General features: G+C 45.8%; 2 protein-coding genes across 3 annotated transcripts; one reads left to right on the plus strand and one right to left on the minus strand.

The window, feature by feature from the left end:
- Positions 1-80: 80 nt before the first annotated feature.
- Positions 81-8,555, plus strand: acads (acyl-CoA dehydrogenase short chain). Of its 2 annotated transcripts, XM_070924868.1 has the most exons (11): positions 138-167; positions 4,378-4,400; positions 4,505-4,646; positions 5,222-5,371; positions 5,464-5,575; positions 5,905-6,056; positions 6,201-6,371; positions 6,781-6,918; positions 7,605-7,700; positions 7,783-7,839; positions 7,931-8,555. In XM_070924868.1, exons 1-11 carry the CDS (start codon positions 138-140, stop codon positions 8,081-8,083), a joined length of 1,224 nt encoding a protein of 407 aa, XP_070780969.1. In that variant the 3' UTR covers positions 8,084-8,555. The 2 variants fall into 2 exon arrangements, with proteins under 2 accessions (XP_070780968.1, XP_070780969.1); XM_070924867.1 differs by lacking the exon at positions 4,378-4,400 and having other exon boundaries at positions 81-165; positions 4,486-4,646.
- Positions 8,556-10,642: 2,087 nt separating this feature from the next.
- Positions 10,643-11,757, minus strand: cldn5b (claudin 5b). Its single transcript, XM_070924869.1, has one exon. The coding sequence runs from the start codon at positions 11,522-11,524 to the stop codon at positions 10,877-10,879; it is 648 nt and encodes a 215-aa protein (XP_070780970.1). The 5' UTR covers positions 11,525-11,757; the 3' UTR covers positions 10,643-10,876.
- Between the last annotated feature and the right edge of the window lie 6,168 nt (positions 11,758-17,925).

Below are 17,925 nucleotides of genomic sequence, written 5' to 3' on the forward strand. Positions count from 1 at the left end.
TAAACATGCTAATGAAACACCAACGTTTTGCTATTACGTCTTAACGACACTCACTTGACTTCTGAACGGCAGCAGCTTCACAACACCTCAGTCAGACGGGAAGACTGAAGCTGGTCACACCGAGCCAGGAAGGAACCATGGCGGCACTCTTCAAAGCAAGGAAAGGTGTGTAAAAAGGCAGAACTAAATTATTAATATTATTATAATAAGAAACTTTATTTGCTTATGGTAAACAATGCTGGCGCGAACTATAGTAGCTGCATGTGGATAGACTGGAAATACCATAGAGCAATATCGAACCTAGTTAGCTTAGCTTGCTACGTAACCGGTACATGCTCTAGGGAAGCTAACCTAGTTAACCCATTATCTCATTGAACACTGTCACTGATAACCTGGCAGTTAAAATGTAAAAGTTAGCCAACTTTAGCTAGTGACGCGGTGGTTAGCTAAATGGTAAACATGTTTCTCTCAGTTAGCTAGCCCTGCGGCTAAATAAGGTTACAAGTTAGCCGGCTAGTTGCGATCAATAACTTGTTACCGAGTCATTTTCAGTGAAGATAACTAGGTCAACTTATTGCCAAATAGTTTAACAGCTGTTCTGGTGTCTTTGAGGGTGTTTTGAAACTGTCGGACGGAGACGAAGGTGACTGATGGTGAGGATAACCTTTCACCTAAATAGCGTCAAGCTAACTAGTGAGCTGATGTTGCCTTCAGGGACAGAGTAAAGGTGATCAGAAACTGTTTATTGCCAAGTAACATACATTACAAGGAATTTGCTGTGGTCTGAAGGTGCTATTGTTTCGATAACAAATAAGTAGAATATAAAAGGTAAAATAAGAATACAAAAAAAATAAGATAAGATAAATAACAACAGTGCAGATAACAAACAGTGCAGTGACCAGAATAAAGTAAAGTGTCCAGATAATGTGTCCAGTAGGGGGTGGGTGCGTTAATGTAACGCAGGGGGGACAGGGGTGATGTACGTTAATATAACGTATAACTTGTGTTTGTGTTCTGGGGGGGGGGGGGGGGGGGGGGTGTCAGTGTGTCAGTTTGTCAGGTTGACTGCAGAGGGGAAGAAACTGTTTTTGTGGCGGGAGGTTTTGGTCCTGATGGACCGCAGCCTCCTGCCAGAGGGGAGGGGGTCGAACAGATGGTGTCCGGGGTGGGAGGGGTCGGCAGCGATCTTCCCTGCTCTCCTCAGGGTCCTGGAGGAGTACAGGTCCTGAAGAGATGGGAGGTTGCAGCCGATCACCCTCTCTGCAGAGCGGATGATACGCTGCAGTCTGCGTCTGTCCTTGGTGGAGGCAGCAGCGTACCAGACGGTGATGGAGGAGGTGAGGATGGACTCTATGATGGCAGTGTAGAAGTGAACCAGCATTGTTTGTGGCAGGTTAAACTTCCTCAGCTGCCTCAGGAAGTACATCCTCTGTTGGGCTTTCTTGATGAGGGAGCTGATGTCCAGCTCCCACCGGAGGTCCTGGCTGATGATGGAGCCCAGGAAACGGAAGGACTCCGCAGTGTCCACTGGAGAGTCACACAGGGTGATGGGGGCGGGTGGGGCTGCGCTCTTCCTGAAGTCTACAACCATCTCCACTGTCTTTGAAGCGTTAAGCTCCAGGTTGTTGCTGTTGCACCAGGTCACCAGATGGTCAATCTCCCACCTGTAGGCAGACTCATCCTCTCCAGAGATGAGTCCGATGAGGGTGGTGTGGTCCGCGAACTTCAGGAGCTTGACGGACTGGTGACTGGAGGTGCAGCTGTTGGTGTACAGGGAGAAGAGTAGGGGAGAAAGAACGCAGCCTTGAGGGGAGCCGGTGCTGATCGTCCGCGAGTCAGAGACGTGTTTCCCCAGCTTCACGTGCTGCTTCCTGTCAGACAGGAAATCTGTGATCCACCTGCAGGTGGGGTCAGGCACGTTCAGCTGGGAGAGCTTGTCCTGAAGAAGATGGCATGTCTCCAGTGAGGTGTTGAAGATGTCCGTGAACACCGGAGACAGCTGATCGGCGCAGCGCTTCAGGCAGGATGGGGAGATGGAGTCTGGTCCAGCAGCTTTCCGGGGGTTTTGTCTCTTGAAGAGCCTGTTCACATCTCTTTCAAGGACAGACAGAGGTGTCGATGCTGGAGGAGGGGGGGGAACTGTGGGGGGCAGCTGTGGTGGTAGGAGGTGTGAGAGTTCAGCCCCAGGTGTGATGAGGGGGTTGGGGCTGTTGGGCTGGAGCTGGTGGGTGATGGTGTGGGGGATGGTGTCAGGACTGTCCCATTGTCTCTCAAAGCGACAGTAGAAGTTGTTGAGTCTGTTGGCGAGGCGTCGGTCGTTAGCAGAGTTGGGGGCTCTTGGCTTGTAGTTGGTGATCTGCCTGAGCCCCCTCCACACAGAAGCAGAGTCGTTGGAGGAGAACTGGTTTTGTAGTCTCTCTGAGTACAGTCGTTTAGCTTCCCTCACCGCCTTGCTAAACTTGTACTTGGCTTCCTTAAACTCTGCTCTGTTGCCACTCTTAAACGCCGCTTCCTTTTCCAACCAAGAGATGTGAACAGGCCCTCCCTGGTGGGGCATTTAATAAACTGTTTGTATTTGGGGAGTTCGTGTCTGAGGTTACCTTTGTTAAAGTCACCGAGGACAATAACTAAGGAGTCCGGGTTGGTCTGCTCCGTTTCCAGTATCTGATCGGCGAGTGCGCGCTGTGCGTCCTGCACGTTGGCCTCCGGTGGAATGTAAACACCGACCAGAATGAATGAAGCGAACTCACGGGGGGAGTAGTAGGGTTTACAGTTTATGAAAAAGGTTTCCAGGGAAGGAGAGCAATGCCGTCGGATCACTGTCACGTCGTTACACCAGCTGCTGTTGATGTAGAAACAAATACCTCCACCCTTTGTTTTGCCGGAGAGGTGCGCGTCGCGGTCCGCTCGGAGTAGCTGGAATCCGTCCAGCTGCAGCGCCGCGTCGGGAGTTCTTTCCCCCAGCCATGTCTCCGTGAAGCACAAAACAGCAGATGAATAAAAGTCCTTGTTTCTCCTCATCAGCAGCTGGAGTTCGTCCATCTTATTCCCCAGTGAGCGCACGTTAGAGAGAAATATTCCCGGTAGCGGTGTGCGTTGTCCTCGCCGGCGAAGACGCACGAGCGCACCGGCACGTTTCCCTCTACGTCGACGTAGAGCTGCAAAGGTGAGAGCACCTTTGACCAGAATGTCCCATAAAACAGTTAAAGGTGTAAGAAATTCGGGAAACAAATCCACTGGAGATGTTCCCCTGATGTTCATGAGCTCTTCTCTGGTGAAAGAGCTCCGTGAACCAAAACAGAAAACACTGTTTACAGACAAAACAAGGCAAAACAATGCGCTCCAACAGACCGAGGCAGCCATCTTGCTGCACAGTGCAGCAGCAGAATAAACAGCACTAAATGAAAATTACTTATAGATTGTTGGGTAGTTTAAACCATCACAATTCATCATATTTTAAAGTATTAATCTTCAGTGTAACTAGTTATTATAGCTGTCAGATGTAGTGGAGTAGAGGCATACAGTAGCATGAAATGGTTCACATGTCCTGTTCAGTCCAAAGATTTTCAGTTTTCAAATATATAAAACAGAGAAAAGCAGCAAATATTCACACATGAGAAGCTGAGATGAGGCGTTTGCTGTTCTTACTTAAGAGGTGACAATCAGTTATCAAAATATTTGGAGATGAAATTTCTCTCGATCATCTAATGGATTCATTGATTAATTTTTCAGCTCTAATTTTCATGATCTAATAACGTGCCATTATCTAATCTAATCTTCAATTAACTGTCAGAAAATAATTAAAAATCACAATTTCCACGCCCACCGTGACATCTTCTGATCATATAACTATGTGTTGGTACATTTCACCCCTGACTTTCCTCTCCATTGTGACCAGTTGTGTAAACTGTGGTAATATGTCAGTATTGTGTCTCAGCTTTCTCGTCACTCCCTATTTTCACTGTCCTGTCAAATCTGACCCCATCATAACAAATCAAATCTAACCGTGAACTTTATGAATCATTACACCCGTAATAACATCATGTGTCACTTCTGGCTCGCTGTGGGCGTCTCTGGAGCTGCAGCTGGGTCTCACGACTCAGACCAGTTCATCAAAGGATCACATTACCTGAGGAAAACACTGGATCTGATCATAGCCAGACATACAGTACATTTTACAAGATGCTTTTCTTTACTCTGCTGTCAAGCAGAAACACTTCCTACAGTTCAGTGGATGAGTGAACCTCTCACTTAGTTGTCGCTGGTCTTTGTTTAACTGTTTTGAACTTGTGTAAGTGTGACATCATAAATTATCCACCAGAATTGTTTTTTAATCCATTTGTGACAATCATGACAATCCAGTTAATACATTTTGAGCTATGTCAGACTGGACCCAAGTGGTGGACCGGCCGACGTTGTCGTCCATAGAGCCATGTTGTTGCAAGCACGACTAAATATCCGAGACTTTACTTCTCTCTCCTGCAGCTCTTGGCTTCTGTCTCAGTGGTTGTCGAAGCTTCTCTCAGCTAGCAGAGCTCCCAGAGACTCACCAGCTTCTGAGGCAGACCTGCAGAGACTTCGCTGACAGAGAACTGACCCCCATCGCTGCCAGACTAGACAAAGAGCACTCTTACCCTGCCAAACAGGTACACACACACAGCTGCACAATGTGATGCTTTAATAGTGACTTTTCAGTTGGAATTTGATCCCATTTTTATTGTCTCAGTCAAGTGTTTAGCGAGATAAGAATCAAGGAAGTGACTATAATCGATGTGTTTATAATAACAATGTATGAAATGACAGTGTGCTGGTGTCTGGTAGCGAATTATCAGCTGAGTCTGCAGCTTTTACGAAGCTTTATAGTGAGTTTCATCTTATTGTTTATCTGTCGAACCACGACTTTACTGTCCTGGTTCACTCTCAGCGCTCAGCGTCGCGTTCAGAGACAAAGCTGTAAGAAGCCGCTGAACACGAGCTGCTGAACATAGTGCAGCATTTAGCAGCTAAAGAGACCAGAGACAGAGCTAACAGAGAGAGAACACTGGACCTCATCCATCAGGTGACACAAACACGACTCCACATGAAGGTTCATGTTGGTCTGTAGCTGCTGGACGTGGAAATAAACAGCTGTTTGGTTCAGCACATCAACTTAAAGGTGATGATATGTCAGTTATTGCAGGTTTGAGGTATCAGACACATTACTGTTAATGCTCTTGTCCAGATTCAGGAGTTGGGGGCGATGGGGGTGATGGCCATGGAAGTACCAGAGGAGCTGGGTGGAGCTGGGATGGACTATCTGGCGTACAGTCTGGCTATGGAGGAAATCAGCAGAGGCTGCGCCAGCACTTCAGTCGTGGTCTCTGTGAACAACGTGAGTGCAGTCTGTCAACACGGATAGACGTGTAAATATAAGTGGTGTTTACTGGTATAACTGGTTCTGGTCTCTGTGATCCTGTTCTTAAGTCTCTCTACATCGGACCAATATTGAAGTTTGGTACAGAAGAACAGAAACAGAAGTGGATCACACCGTTCACCACCGGGGAGAAGGTGGGCTGCTTCGCCCTCAGTGAGCCAGGTGAGGTGACGCCTGAAGGATATGACATGATTATTATTATCAAGGTGTAATGTTAGTGTGACAGTAAGGAGATACTAGGAGATCTGAATAAATACCTTAACGGACATGTCTGAATGACAAAAAGCTAGCAGTGTTATGTATTCCATGTGTGGTAAAGGCTGCAGCATGTACCAGAAAGCCACATTTTGATTCATTTTGTGAATGAACTCTGGTACTGATAACATTATCTTCTAGGCTTTTAGAACACGTATGTCCAACAGACTGAAACTGGTTTGGAATCCACACCTGTTTCCCCCGTGAAATTAAAGTGATTTTGATTTAAATTCCAGGTAACGGCAGCGACGCGGGCGCAGCCTCCACAGTGGCCCGTCAGGAGGGAGATGAGTGGGTGCTGAATGGAACCAAAGCCTGGATCACCAACAGCTGGGACGCCTCTGCCACCGTCGTGTTCGCCACCACAGACAAGAAACTCAAACACAAGGCATGCTGCAGTGGACTGATGTCCTGTTCAGATCATAGAGATAAAGAGTGGATTGTTCTATTGAGCTGTTACCTGGAACAGTGGTGACCCCTCCCTCAGCTTTTTTTATTTCCTCTAACAGCTTTTTGTCTTCCGTGTCTGCAGGGTATCAGTGCCTTCCTGATCCCCATGCCACACCCAGGGCTCTCTCTGGGGAAGAAGGAGGATAAGCTGGGCATCAAAGCCTCCTCCACTGCTAACATCATCCTGGAGGACTGCAGGGTACCGCTGGGCAACATGCTGGGCCCTCGTGGTGCCGGTTTCAAGATCGCCATGGTACTTTAAGCTCACTCATTGTGACACAGAGGCTGAGTTTACATGAAACCTGTTATTCCACCTGTAATCTGACTAAAAATAAACTAGCTTGGGGTGAATTAAACCTTTCATCCAACAGTCCTCCTGAGTATTTACTACTCGTCTTTAGTTTCAACACTCTTCAAGAGTTTCTTCACTAGTATTTTAACAGGACAGCTTATCACTCCTTAAGTGATAAAGTAGTTCCCTCCCAACTGACACTTAGTGGCCTCTAGAGGTTCAAGTTCAGGTCGGCTCGCTCAGCTCAACAGTCTAAACACACACACAGTTAGAGTAAGATGTCATGCCCCCACAGTGTAATTAAACACGTGGTCTGATGCTGATTTCTCTGAGTAACCGGCTAAACTTCCTGTTCATCTGTGTCACTCAGCAAACCCTGGACAGCGGCCGGATCGGCATCGCAGCTCAGGCTCTTGGTATCGCTCAGGCCTCTCTGGACTGCGCCGCAGACTACGCACACAAGCGCACTGCATTTGGAGCCCCCATCGGCAAGCTGCAGTCCATACAGGTAACAAGACCTCTAAGACCAGTCAGGGTGTTTTGTTTTAAGACCGTCTGTTGTGATAATGTTGCACTGAGGACAACAGACACGATGAGACAGGCTGTAAACAAACCCACAGTTTATTCAGATCTTTATTAGGAGGTAAAACTGACAGTGAACGCACCTGAAATGTTAATGTAAATAATCCCTCATTGAGCAGGAGAACTGTACATAAAGGTCTGGTCGCTCGTCATGGGGGGGGGGGCACACTGTGAAAACAGCTGTTCCAGCGATAAGTATAGAATTTCCATCAAGTTAGAACTCATAAAAGACTTTCTAGTGAGTTGCATTATGGGAAATGTAGGAGGCAGCATTTTTGGAGCTTAAGGCCTAAAAGTCAGGAAACCTCAATTTTGAGTCTAACATTTGCGAGCCCCCTAACTTTATGGAGATGCTTTTCTTAATCACAGGAGAACCCTTTCAGTTTATAAGTTGTCAGAATAGAATTAAAATAGCAGAGATAGACTCTGCTGCTGATGTCTGTTTTGTTTTTGTTTTTTTGTCCAAAACAAAAAAGATGTTCAGTTTAAAACGACATAAAACAAAGAAAGTAGCAAAGCTTCACATTTGAGAAGCTGGAAACAGTCTTTGATCTTTTCGCTTTATAAATGAATGAAAAGAATGAACTAATGGTTGTTTTTCACGTTGTTTAGTTCAAACTGGCTGACATGGCCGTGGCTATAGAGAGCGCTCGCCTGCTCACCTGGAAGGCTTCACTTCTTAAAGATTCAAAGAAACCCTTCACTAAGGTAGGTCTCCTCTGATGGAACCAGTCTGACGTTATTAAAGTGTAACGTACATTCACACACCTCCACCTGTGTGTTCCTGCAGGAAGCAGCCATGGCCAAACTGGCAGCGTCTGAAGCCGCCACGTTCTGCTCACATCAGGTAAGAAACCGACCACCAAAAGAACGAAAGACACAGAAAAAACCCTCGAGACGACCTTTTCATTCTCTTTTTGTTTGTACTTTAAAATCAGGCCATCCAGGTTCTGGGGGGGATGGGTTACGTGACGGACATGCCGGCCGAGAGGCACTACCGCGACGCTCGCATCACAGAGATCTACGAGGGCACCAGTGAGATCCAGAGACTGGTGATTGCCGGCCAGTTACTGAAGGAATACCAATCATAGATGAACATTTGTCAGTGCCTTTGGTACGATGTGGACATATAATCAACCCAGAGGCTATAAAGATAAAGAAGAGCCAGTACGATGTAGGTTAACATGAGCGGAGGTGCAGCTTTTATTCTTCAGGCTTAGGTTAGAGAATACAATACAGAACTTCAGAGGAGATTCAAACGATTTAATGTGTCCATTACCTCCATTGTCTCAAAGGAATTCAGGAATGACTTTACAACACTGTAAGCCAAATAACCTCAAAGTTGTCTCCGCTGCCTTAAAAGGACATCTGTGTGTTGCCAGTTTAAAGGGTCCGTTCACCTACATTTTAAAAAAAGGTGTTTTCTCCAAGTAGCTTCAGATGTTTTGGTGTTTTTGGGATCCTCTGACACTTCTGTCGCCGTCTCAGTGAATGGAGTTTCTTTCTTGGTGCTCAAAAGCAGCTTGTCTTTACAGAAAAAAAGCACTTTGACAGTCTTGTGTACTCTCTTTGCTTTATTCTGTTGGTACTTTAATTGAATGAATTGAGTGTGGACACACTCAAGGCTTCACACTACTTTAAAAACATGCAGTAGTTCTCCACAACACCTGGAAACACGCTGACGTGGAAAATCTCTGGAGTTGGATTTGATTTGTAAACCTGACCTTTCTCTGATCATAACCAGCTGTTTTACTTCCCCAACCCTAACTTTGCCTTAACCATAGTTTATTTACCATAAGGATCTTTCCCTAACCTTAAGAGATTTAGTTAAGGGAAGTTAGTTATTGTAGTTTGGCCTGCTGACTTTTCAACACGGTCGCCAGCCGGAGCTGCAGCAGAGCCTGTGAAACTAATGGAGGTGATTCAGGTACTTGAGCTACTTCCCCTCTGAGTCATAACTCAGAACTCCAATCTGAACACACAGACATGAAACACATATTTATAGATTCAGTGTGACTTATACTTCCAGGGAATATCATTATCATCCATGTCCATCATAAATAAACGTCCATAAATCCGCTTGGAAATCATAGAAAATCGACGCTTGTTAAAAAACTGCAGAACTTGCCTGAGAATCTTCATGTTTTTAAGTTTCCTTCAGTCTCACAGTGATTCAGTGATAGTTGTCTGTACATCCACGAATACACTGCAGACAGGAGCTGCTAACAGCTGATTCAGCTACTTTAATGGAGACCATGTGACTAAATGTAAACAAATGTAGGCAACACAAAACAACCAACTCAAGTCGTAGCCCCCCGCTAACTCACTGTCTCCATGGAAATACTATACTTCCTGGGTTGGAGCCCAGCTGTATATCAGACACAAACTTCCAATATCAGGGATGAATCTCTGGTGAACTGACCCTTTAACCAGCTTCATTTTGTCCGTCACAGTTCAGTGTTTTGTGCTGAGAGATTTCACCAGCAGAGGGCGACAGCGTGCCTTCATGCTTCTGCTTCACACACAGTCAACGTTCATGGATCTGTTGAAACACTGCAGAATAATCACAGTCACACTCGTGTTTTCAGAATGTACACACTTGTCCACTACAGACTTACTAATTTAATGTTCTGGGCGGCAGTTAGAGGTTATACTGCTGTCTGTCGGCCAGTTTGGGGTTCAATCAATGCATTTGTCTGTAAGAGGCTGTGTAATGAAAGTGCTTCATTGTGCCTCACTAACTTGTACATGTTTTAATTTATTGTGTGCGGGTGATAATAAAAACACAACAGTACTTTCCACAGAGAAAGTATGGATTTAATTTCAGCATTAAAAACAAATAAAAACATTGAAAGACCTTAAACCTTCCCTCTTTAACAGTTTAATCCTGGTTCAAACTGTTGGTCTCATTAAAGCCGGACTTTTCAGAGGCTGTTGTTCCTGCTGCTGAGGATCTCCCATGATGTGTGTGAGTGTGTGTGAGTGTGTGTGTGTGTGTGTGTGCGCTCTTCTTTATGTTTATCCACGTGAGGGCACTGATTGCTCCACTGGTCCAGATCTGGGCCAAGCTTCCTGACGCTGGACTTGCCCCCTGCTGATTGTGCTAATTATGACGGTAGTCTGCCGGCTGCATTGTTCAGGCCGGCCTCGCTCCGTCAGGGTGTGTGAACCAGAGTCTTGGTTATTTTCTGGCTCTTGTTCGTTTCCTTTATGGCACACACACACGAACAAGTGCATGTGTAAGAACATGGTATTCTGCTGCTGGTGACCTTTGTCCTCGTTCTGCAGGTGAGATCCTGATGTGGAGACCAGGACTCACTCACATGTCAACAGGTAGCAGACCTGTAGTGATGAATAGTGGATCAAATATATGTGATTGTTAAATGTGAGAACAGGCTGTAAATAACAAGGGCAGACGGTGAAATGTTTTTTTTCTTTATTAGAAAAAGTAGGTTTTATGAAAAGGCTAGAAAAACAACAGGAAGTACAAAAGACTGTACATGTATTCAAATGCAAATCCCCCCCCCCCCCCCTGAGAGGCTTCACGCCGGCTGCGTGTTCACTGTGGGAAACCAGCTCATGAGAGTCCACTGGGAGAGAAAACAACTATTTACAATGAAGCTGCTGTTCAGAGGCCGCCTGCCCCCCCCCCCCCCCCCCCCCAACCTGCACAATGAGCCGATGACAGCCGCTAATCAACCTCTTAATGAACCGCTGTTAATGACCAGACTCCTGAAGCTGCCTGACAAACTACACAGTGACTTTCTCTTCAGCTGCTCATATTTTACAGTTTCAGCAGCGTCTTCATCATCATCATCATCATCATCATCATCATCATCATCATCACTCAGACTAATGTCCCCAATAGACAGTGGACTTTCAGTTTATACGTAGTGCTTCTTGTCAAAGTCCCCGTTGGATGTGATCGTCTTGGTGGGGGCGTACTTGATGGGGTACGCGCCTCTCACCCCCTGAGAGAAGGAGCAGCACAGCAGGGTCCCGCCGAGCAGCAGCAGCGCGGTGGCGGCCCAGCCGATGTAGATCGCAGCCCCGATCTCCCTCTTCTTGGACGGGGGCACCTGCGGGTTGTGGAAGTCCACTATGATGTTGTTGGCCATCCAGCAGAGCGGGACCAGTACGAACAGACCGCTGATGATGTAGATGACCCCCCCGGCGTTCACCACTTTAGCCTTCACGGTCTCGTCCCTGATGCAGTTGGTGCACTGCGCCCCGGCGACCGTCACCGTGAGGGCGACGACCCCCAGCACGGCGGAGATGATGGTCAGGGCCCGGGCCGTCTGCAGGTCCTGCGTCAGGGCCAGGACCGAGTCGTGGACTTTGCACTGCATCTGGCCGGTGCTCTGCACCACGCAGGACATCCACAGGCCGTCCCAGATGGTCTGAGCCACCACGATGTTGGAGTCGATGAAGGCGGTCACCTTCCACATCGGCAGCCCGCACGCGACCATCACCAGCAGCGAGCCCGAGACGCACAGCGCGAGACCCAGGAACTCCAAACACGCAGCGAGCATGGCTCCGGGCTTCAGGGAGCTGCTGATCCTGGTCCTGGTCCTGGTCCTGACAGAGGAGGCTGAACTGTCTTCTCGTGAGTTTCTCCTGTCGGCGGTCTCGTGCTGATGCTCTGTGCGCGCTCTGCCTCTGCCCACTGAGTGCGTGCGCTCTGGGGCTTTTCATTTATGGGACGCGGCCGCTGCACCCCCCGTCATCTTTGCCTCAGCCAATCCGGGGGGGTCTACAGGGGCAGCAGCATCCTTTACGCACTGGTGTGGACCGTGTTAACCAGTTTGTGCTGGAGCGCACCAGCTGTGGCGTCTTCCTGTGATTCAGAGTCTGTGGGTGGAGGTGGAGGTGGAGGTGGAGCGAAGCAGCCTTTGGCTCCATGTGGAAGGAGTTCATCAGGATTCCCAACTTATGATTTGATCTAATAATAATAATAATAATAATAATAATATAGAACTTACTGCTGCTGGCTGCAGTAAACAGGATCACATGTGGATGGATGCAGGCACTTCCTCCTCTGCCCCCCCCCCCCCCCCCCTTCAGGTCAGGGACGTATCAGGTTTATCATGAGGTGTTTGAAGCACATCTGGAGGAACTCATATTTGATTGACGTAACATCACAGAATAAGATCATTCTTTAGTTCAGGGGTCCTTTAACTTCTTAATACCGTCCTCAAAAGTTTTCGGTTTAATTTAGTTATAGGAAAAGTACACATAGAAAGTGTTTGTAGTAGAAACATAGATGGTAGAGTCTCTGTTGGAGACTTCATTCTCCATATTCTCTCATGAAAGTGTGTCACTGATTTCTCTGTTACCCAACACCCAACATTTTCTCTCCGACTGGTATTTTGACCCATTTTCTGTCTTCAACAACACACACAGGATGCGCTCCGTGCAGAGGACACGGCGGCCATGTTGATACGCTCCATTGTTTCTGACTGTTGTTGAAAAATCAACTCAACTCTGGTTGTGTTTCTGTGCTTTAAGTGGAGTCAGCCTGAGTCATCTCTCATACACATCCTGTGTGTGCTGCAAAGTCAGCACTGTGATGAGAAGACCTGCAGACGCAAAGCATTCTGGGCCGACCTTTTTGTTTTTTAACTATATATACATTTATATATATATATATATATGACTCCTTCCTGTTCAGACTTTAAATGAGTTCCCACCCAACCTGATTCCTTATCAGCTTCTTCACTGGCAAAACGTAAAAGTTGAGAAAACTCAACAAACTTTAAGACGAAAGTTTAGTTATGAAACAGTGAATTAACTTTCATAAAGTGTAGGGCTCTTAAAGGACCTCCAGTGGTGGACGAAGTACTCAGAACCTTTACCTAAGTAAAAGTAGGAATACCGCAGTGTAGAAATACTGTGTTTATTATATTGAATGGGTGCATGAGAGGTGTTTTGTACGTTAAGGTGGAAAAGTACATAAGTGCTGTGCTTTTACCATTTACCATGTTAGCTTGACGTGTTAGCATGCTAACATTTCACGACTAATTAGCATTAATCACAAAGTCCAGCCGAGGCTGATGATGTCGTTAGCTCTGCAGGTAGAAACCAAAAGATTTGGACACATTAACATAAAGAACAGTTTTACTCGTGTGTGTGTGTGTGTGTGTCTCTGTGTGTGTGTGTGTGTGTGTGTGTGTGTGTGACAGAGTGACCACTTTTAATGTTTACTGCTGAGAAAGTGATGCGTGTTGATAAAAGCTGGACCACACCTCCTGTAATTACTCTCTATCTTTGCCACGATAAAGTTAGACTCTGATGTGGAGTCTTACTGCCTGTGGAGAGCAGAAAATGATAATTCTGCACATTAAATATGGACTCTGTTTTATTGATAACATGATTTTCAGACTGAGGGCGGAGGCAGCAGGTGTTTGTTCAGCGTGGATGTCAACATGCTGACAAACAACATTCCTTCAGAAAAACACAATCAGGCCTCCGTCTGGAAAGCTCATTATTCTGCGTGTGTGTGTGTGTGTGTGTGTGTGTGTGTGCGTGCACGTGAAGGAGAATAAGTCATGATGTCACGTAGTAGGTGAGTGGGTCACGCAGACAGAGGCTGTGTTCCTGTTGGCTCAATAACAGCAGAGCACCAACCTTAATCACAGTCATTCAGCTGCAGCCGCTGCCAGCAGAGTGAGAGCTGATTGAAACAACAGTGTGTGTGTGTGTGTGTGTGTGTGTCTCCTCAGAGGACCAGATGCTTCCTTTTCTATCTGTGGCCAAATGTTTACAGTTACACTAAAGTACTTGCAGCTCCCACAGCTCACTTGTGATCAGCGTGGTGATGTGAGTCAGGAGGCTGCTGCAGGTTCAGAGTTCTCATCCACCCACGTGGTCCATCCTTAATACTGACGCTGCTTTGTCTCATACAGACTCAGGTTTAGGTTTAGGTTTAGGTAAACTGTCAGATCGGCGTGGTTTGCGGCGTGCTCGGCCAGGCTGAGCCGGCCGCTGCAGCACTTTGCATTGTGGGACACAGTCGGTGAAGTAGACTGGTCTGATGTTTACTGGAGGTTTTCTACAAATCAGTACGACATCCGGGCAACTAACTACTACAGACCGCTGTGTCCCAGTTCCTCACCACATACCAGTAATATCCAGTATTTACTTCAGGCTGTTATAGTATACTGTTTTACACTTAGGGTGCAATATTACAGGTACTCCGCGGTGTTGTACCTGTATATCTGCGCCCTGAGGATCCTTGTCGAGTCGGTGTGAAGCTGATTGACAGCTGCAGGGCTGCCAGGTGACGTGTTGGCGGCGGGTGGGAGGGCTGAGATGCAGCAGCGTTAGGATGTCCTGTCTCTTATCACTTCCCTTCGACTCCATTGTTCTCCGAGCCGCTGGGAATATTCTCCTCCTCCTTTTCCACATCAACTCTTTTTATTATCCACAGTGAAGTGTCACCTGCTGCGGCTGCTTGGCTCTCGCGGAGGCATGCGGCCTTGGCTCCGTGTTGCGATGTGCGTTTGTCCGGTACCAGTGTTTGGCACGTGGGCCGGCAGTTTGGTTCACAGATGTCTTTAATGTTAGTTTCAAGTGTTGGTAGTCTAACGTGTGTGTGACCTTTTTGATCTGTATTGTCCTGAGCCAGCAGTATAAGGGGGGGGGGGGGGGGGTATAACACTGGAGGACGTATAAAGGAAACAGTTTTGAACTGCATTCACTGACGTGCTGAAAGTGACTCACTCTTTCTGTATTTCTTTTACTCCAGGTGTATTTCCATCCACCTGCTTTTGTGCACATAAAGAAGCCGAAAAAAATCGCCACTAAAAAAGGTGGAAAAGTTGGTGCATCGATAAAAGCAAATGGAAACAAATTAATATACGAAGCTCCAGATGTCTCAGATTGTTTTATTTGAATAGTTATTAGAGTGAAGAAACAGGTTTATATCAGCTGTAGTCACAGAGCATTCTGGCTTTAACTAGCTGTTGACTCAGACTGGAGGAAATCCCAACACTAGAAAGTCATCAGCTCTGATGAGAGATAGAAGTGTTGGGGGGCCTTTAATGTCCTCTGTGCCTCCTCTTCCTCCGCTGACTGTTTCCACCTGTTAGAACAAACAGCGGACGTGACTCCTTCATGCCGTCGCAGCTCCGTCATCCTGTGAGGATTCAGCTCATTATGAGCACTTCACCTCCGCATCACTTTCACGATTGATTCATCCGTCAGTCACCTTCTCTGATTCATCTCTGATGTCGTTAATCTGTGAAACAGGGTAACATTGGTGAGTCCTAAAGGGACGTCTCCAAAAAGATATAAAACTAAGAAAAGCAGAAAATACTCACATTTAAGAAGTTGGAACCAGAGAATGATTTTTACTTGAGCTGCTACTCAATTAATCAATTGACAGAAAATGAATTGGTAACTATTCTGCTGGTTGAAGTGATTTTTGCTGTTAAACATTTCCTGGTTCCAGCTGCTCAGATGCAGATGTGCTGCTTTCCCTCTGAATGCTGTTAATAATTGTAACGTCTTGTTAATAATGTGGAGCTTTGTGAAGGCGTCACTTTGGGCTCTGGGTCATTGTGACCAAACAATCGATCGATTAATGGAGAAAATAATCAGCTGATTCATCCACAGTGAACTAATAATCATTAGCTGATAGTTCAGGATGAGCTCCACCTCAACTCCAACAGTAAAAGTGAATGACTTAATGAGAAGAAGAATCAGTTCCTGTTCGCTCCGACCTGCTGCGTTTCCATCACATGTGCTAACATGGTGATAACACACGTCTGACCATGTCACTGAACACGGAGGTCACCGGGCTTTTCCGTGTGACATGTGGGGGCAGCGGTCCAGTAGATGCTGCCCTGAGGCGTGTTCATGTCATCCGGTTGACATGTGACCTCAAAAGACTGATGCTCTGCGCCTCCTCGTCTCAAAACAAAGCGACGAACGTCTAGAAAAGCGTGTTAGTTTACAGCATCTGTGTCCGTGTTCCACCACATGGAGCAACTTTTTACTTGAGTGATAACTTGGACTACTTTTCGTACCATTTTGGCAGAAATTCCCCTAATATAAAAGGATTTAACAACCCGAAATAAGTGGAAAGGTCCATAAAAGCTTCTCAAATCTGCCCCACATCATAATGCACTGTGTAAATATGTATTAGCAAGCGAGCAGAGAAGTCTGAACAGAGGCCTAAAAGCAACGTATAAATGGTTGAAAGTAGTAGTACAGATAAACTTTACCAAACTACTGGAAAAAAGGAGGAAGGGGAGCTGAAGCCCATCTAGACAGAGTAAACCACCGGAGTATCCCTTTAATCCTCGTCCCTCAGCTGCATCGGCATGGACTTGTTTTGATTTCCGGAGCCATTTTCCCGCCTTATCTCTGCCATCAGCCCATTTCCTGTGTGTAACAGCACCATTTCCTGTCTCTGTGGAGCACAATCAGAGAGATAACACAACCGCCACACAAAACCTCCTTTTTCTCCTTGTTTCTCTTTCTATTCCTGGGCCTTCACGTGTCCCTCCTCCTCTTCCTCCTCCTCCTCCTCCTTTCAGTGTCCTGCTCTCTGGCTTTCATTCATATGGTCCGACAAATGAAAAATGAATTCTGTTCTCTCTCTCACTGTTGTCGTCTATCTTGGTTATTTGACCCTCATATTTCCTTTAGAGAGGAAACATGGAAAACTAACAAACAAATTGATGTATTCTGCCTGAAATAAATGGAGCGAAACAGTTGGTGGAAGAAGTATTCAGGTCTTTTACTTGAGTAAAAGTACCAATACCACCATGTAAAAATACTCGATGCCCTACTTAAGTAAAAGTAGATAAGTATTAACTACTTTATATACAGTTTGCTAGTTTAACTACTTTATAAACAGTTAGCTAGTTTAACTGCTTTATATACTGTTAGCTAGTTTAACTACTTTATATACAGTTAGCTAGTTTAACTGCTTTATATACTGTTAGCTAGTTTAACTACTTTATACAGTTAGCTAATTTGAACTACTTTATATACAGTTAGCTAGTTTAACTACTTTATATACAGTTAGCTAATTTGAACTACTTTATATACAGTTAGCTAGTTTAACTACTTTATATACAGTTAGCTAGTTTAACAGCTTTATATACAGTTAGCTAATTTGAACTACTTTATATACAGTTAGCTAGTTTAACTACTTTATATACAGTTGTCTCTTTGGTGGAACTGCTAACAACTCGGAGTATTATCACATAGAAAATTTCAATTAGAGTACAAGTACCTCAGAACTGGTACAGTGATACTTGTAAATGTACTGCGTTGCTTTCCACCCTCCAGTGGTTTTCTTGGTATTTGTGCATCAAAGAATAAATAAATAAAAATGTTTTACTTCTGCTTCTACCCCCCCTCCATTGTCCCTCTACCAGGGGAAAAGAGAAAAGGCTCGCTCACAACAATCTGCACTTCCTCCTGTGAGGCGGCGTGCTCGACAGCAGCCGAGGAATCAACGCAGAGCACATGTGATGAGCTATTGTACGGCGCTGTGCTCAGGCCTTCCTGCGTTAGCCTGCTTCCTAGCTGAAGTCATTGTGTGACCCCATCTCTGTCTGTGGGGAGGAAACGCTCATATACTCCTGCACAAACACACACATTCATACACACTCAGGAACAACTGTGGTGAAATGTGACTAAGTCTATTTACTCATGTACTGTAATTAAGTATAAATTTGAGGTACTTTTACATCACATGCCACTTCAGACTTCTACTCCACTCAGAGGGAAACGTTGAAGAGCATGTGCTCGTCTTTTTGTCTGCGGCGTCGGTTGTCGTCCCAGAATTGAAATATCCTTCAAATATTATGACATTAGAATAGAAGCAATCTCCCTTTACAGGAGAAAATATACATTTTGAGAGTGTTGATTAATATAATTAACGTAATGTTAATGTGTCGTTAAAGAGACATCAGGT

The sequence above is a fragment of the Enoplosus armatus genome, chromosome 18 (genome assembly GCF_043641665.1).
Source record: "Enoplosus armatus isolate fEnoArm2 chromosome 18, fEnoArm2.hap1, whole genome shotgun sequence".
Lineage (NCBI taxonomy): Eukaryota > Metazoa > Chordata > Actinopteri > Centrarchiformes > Enoplosidae > Enoplosus > Enoplosus armatus.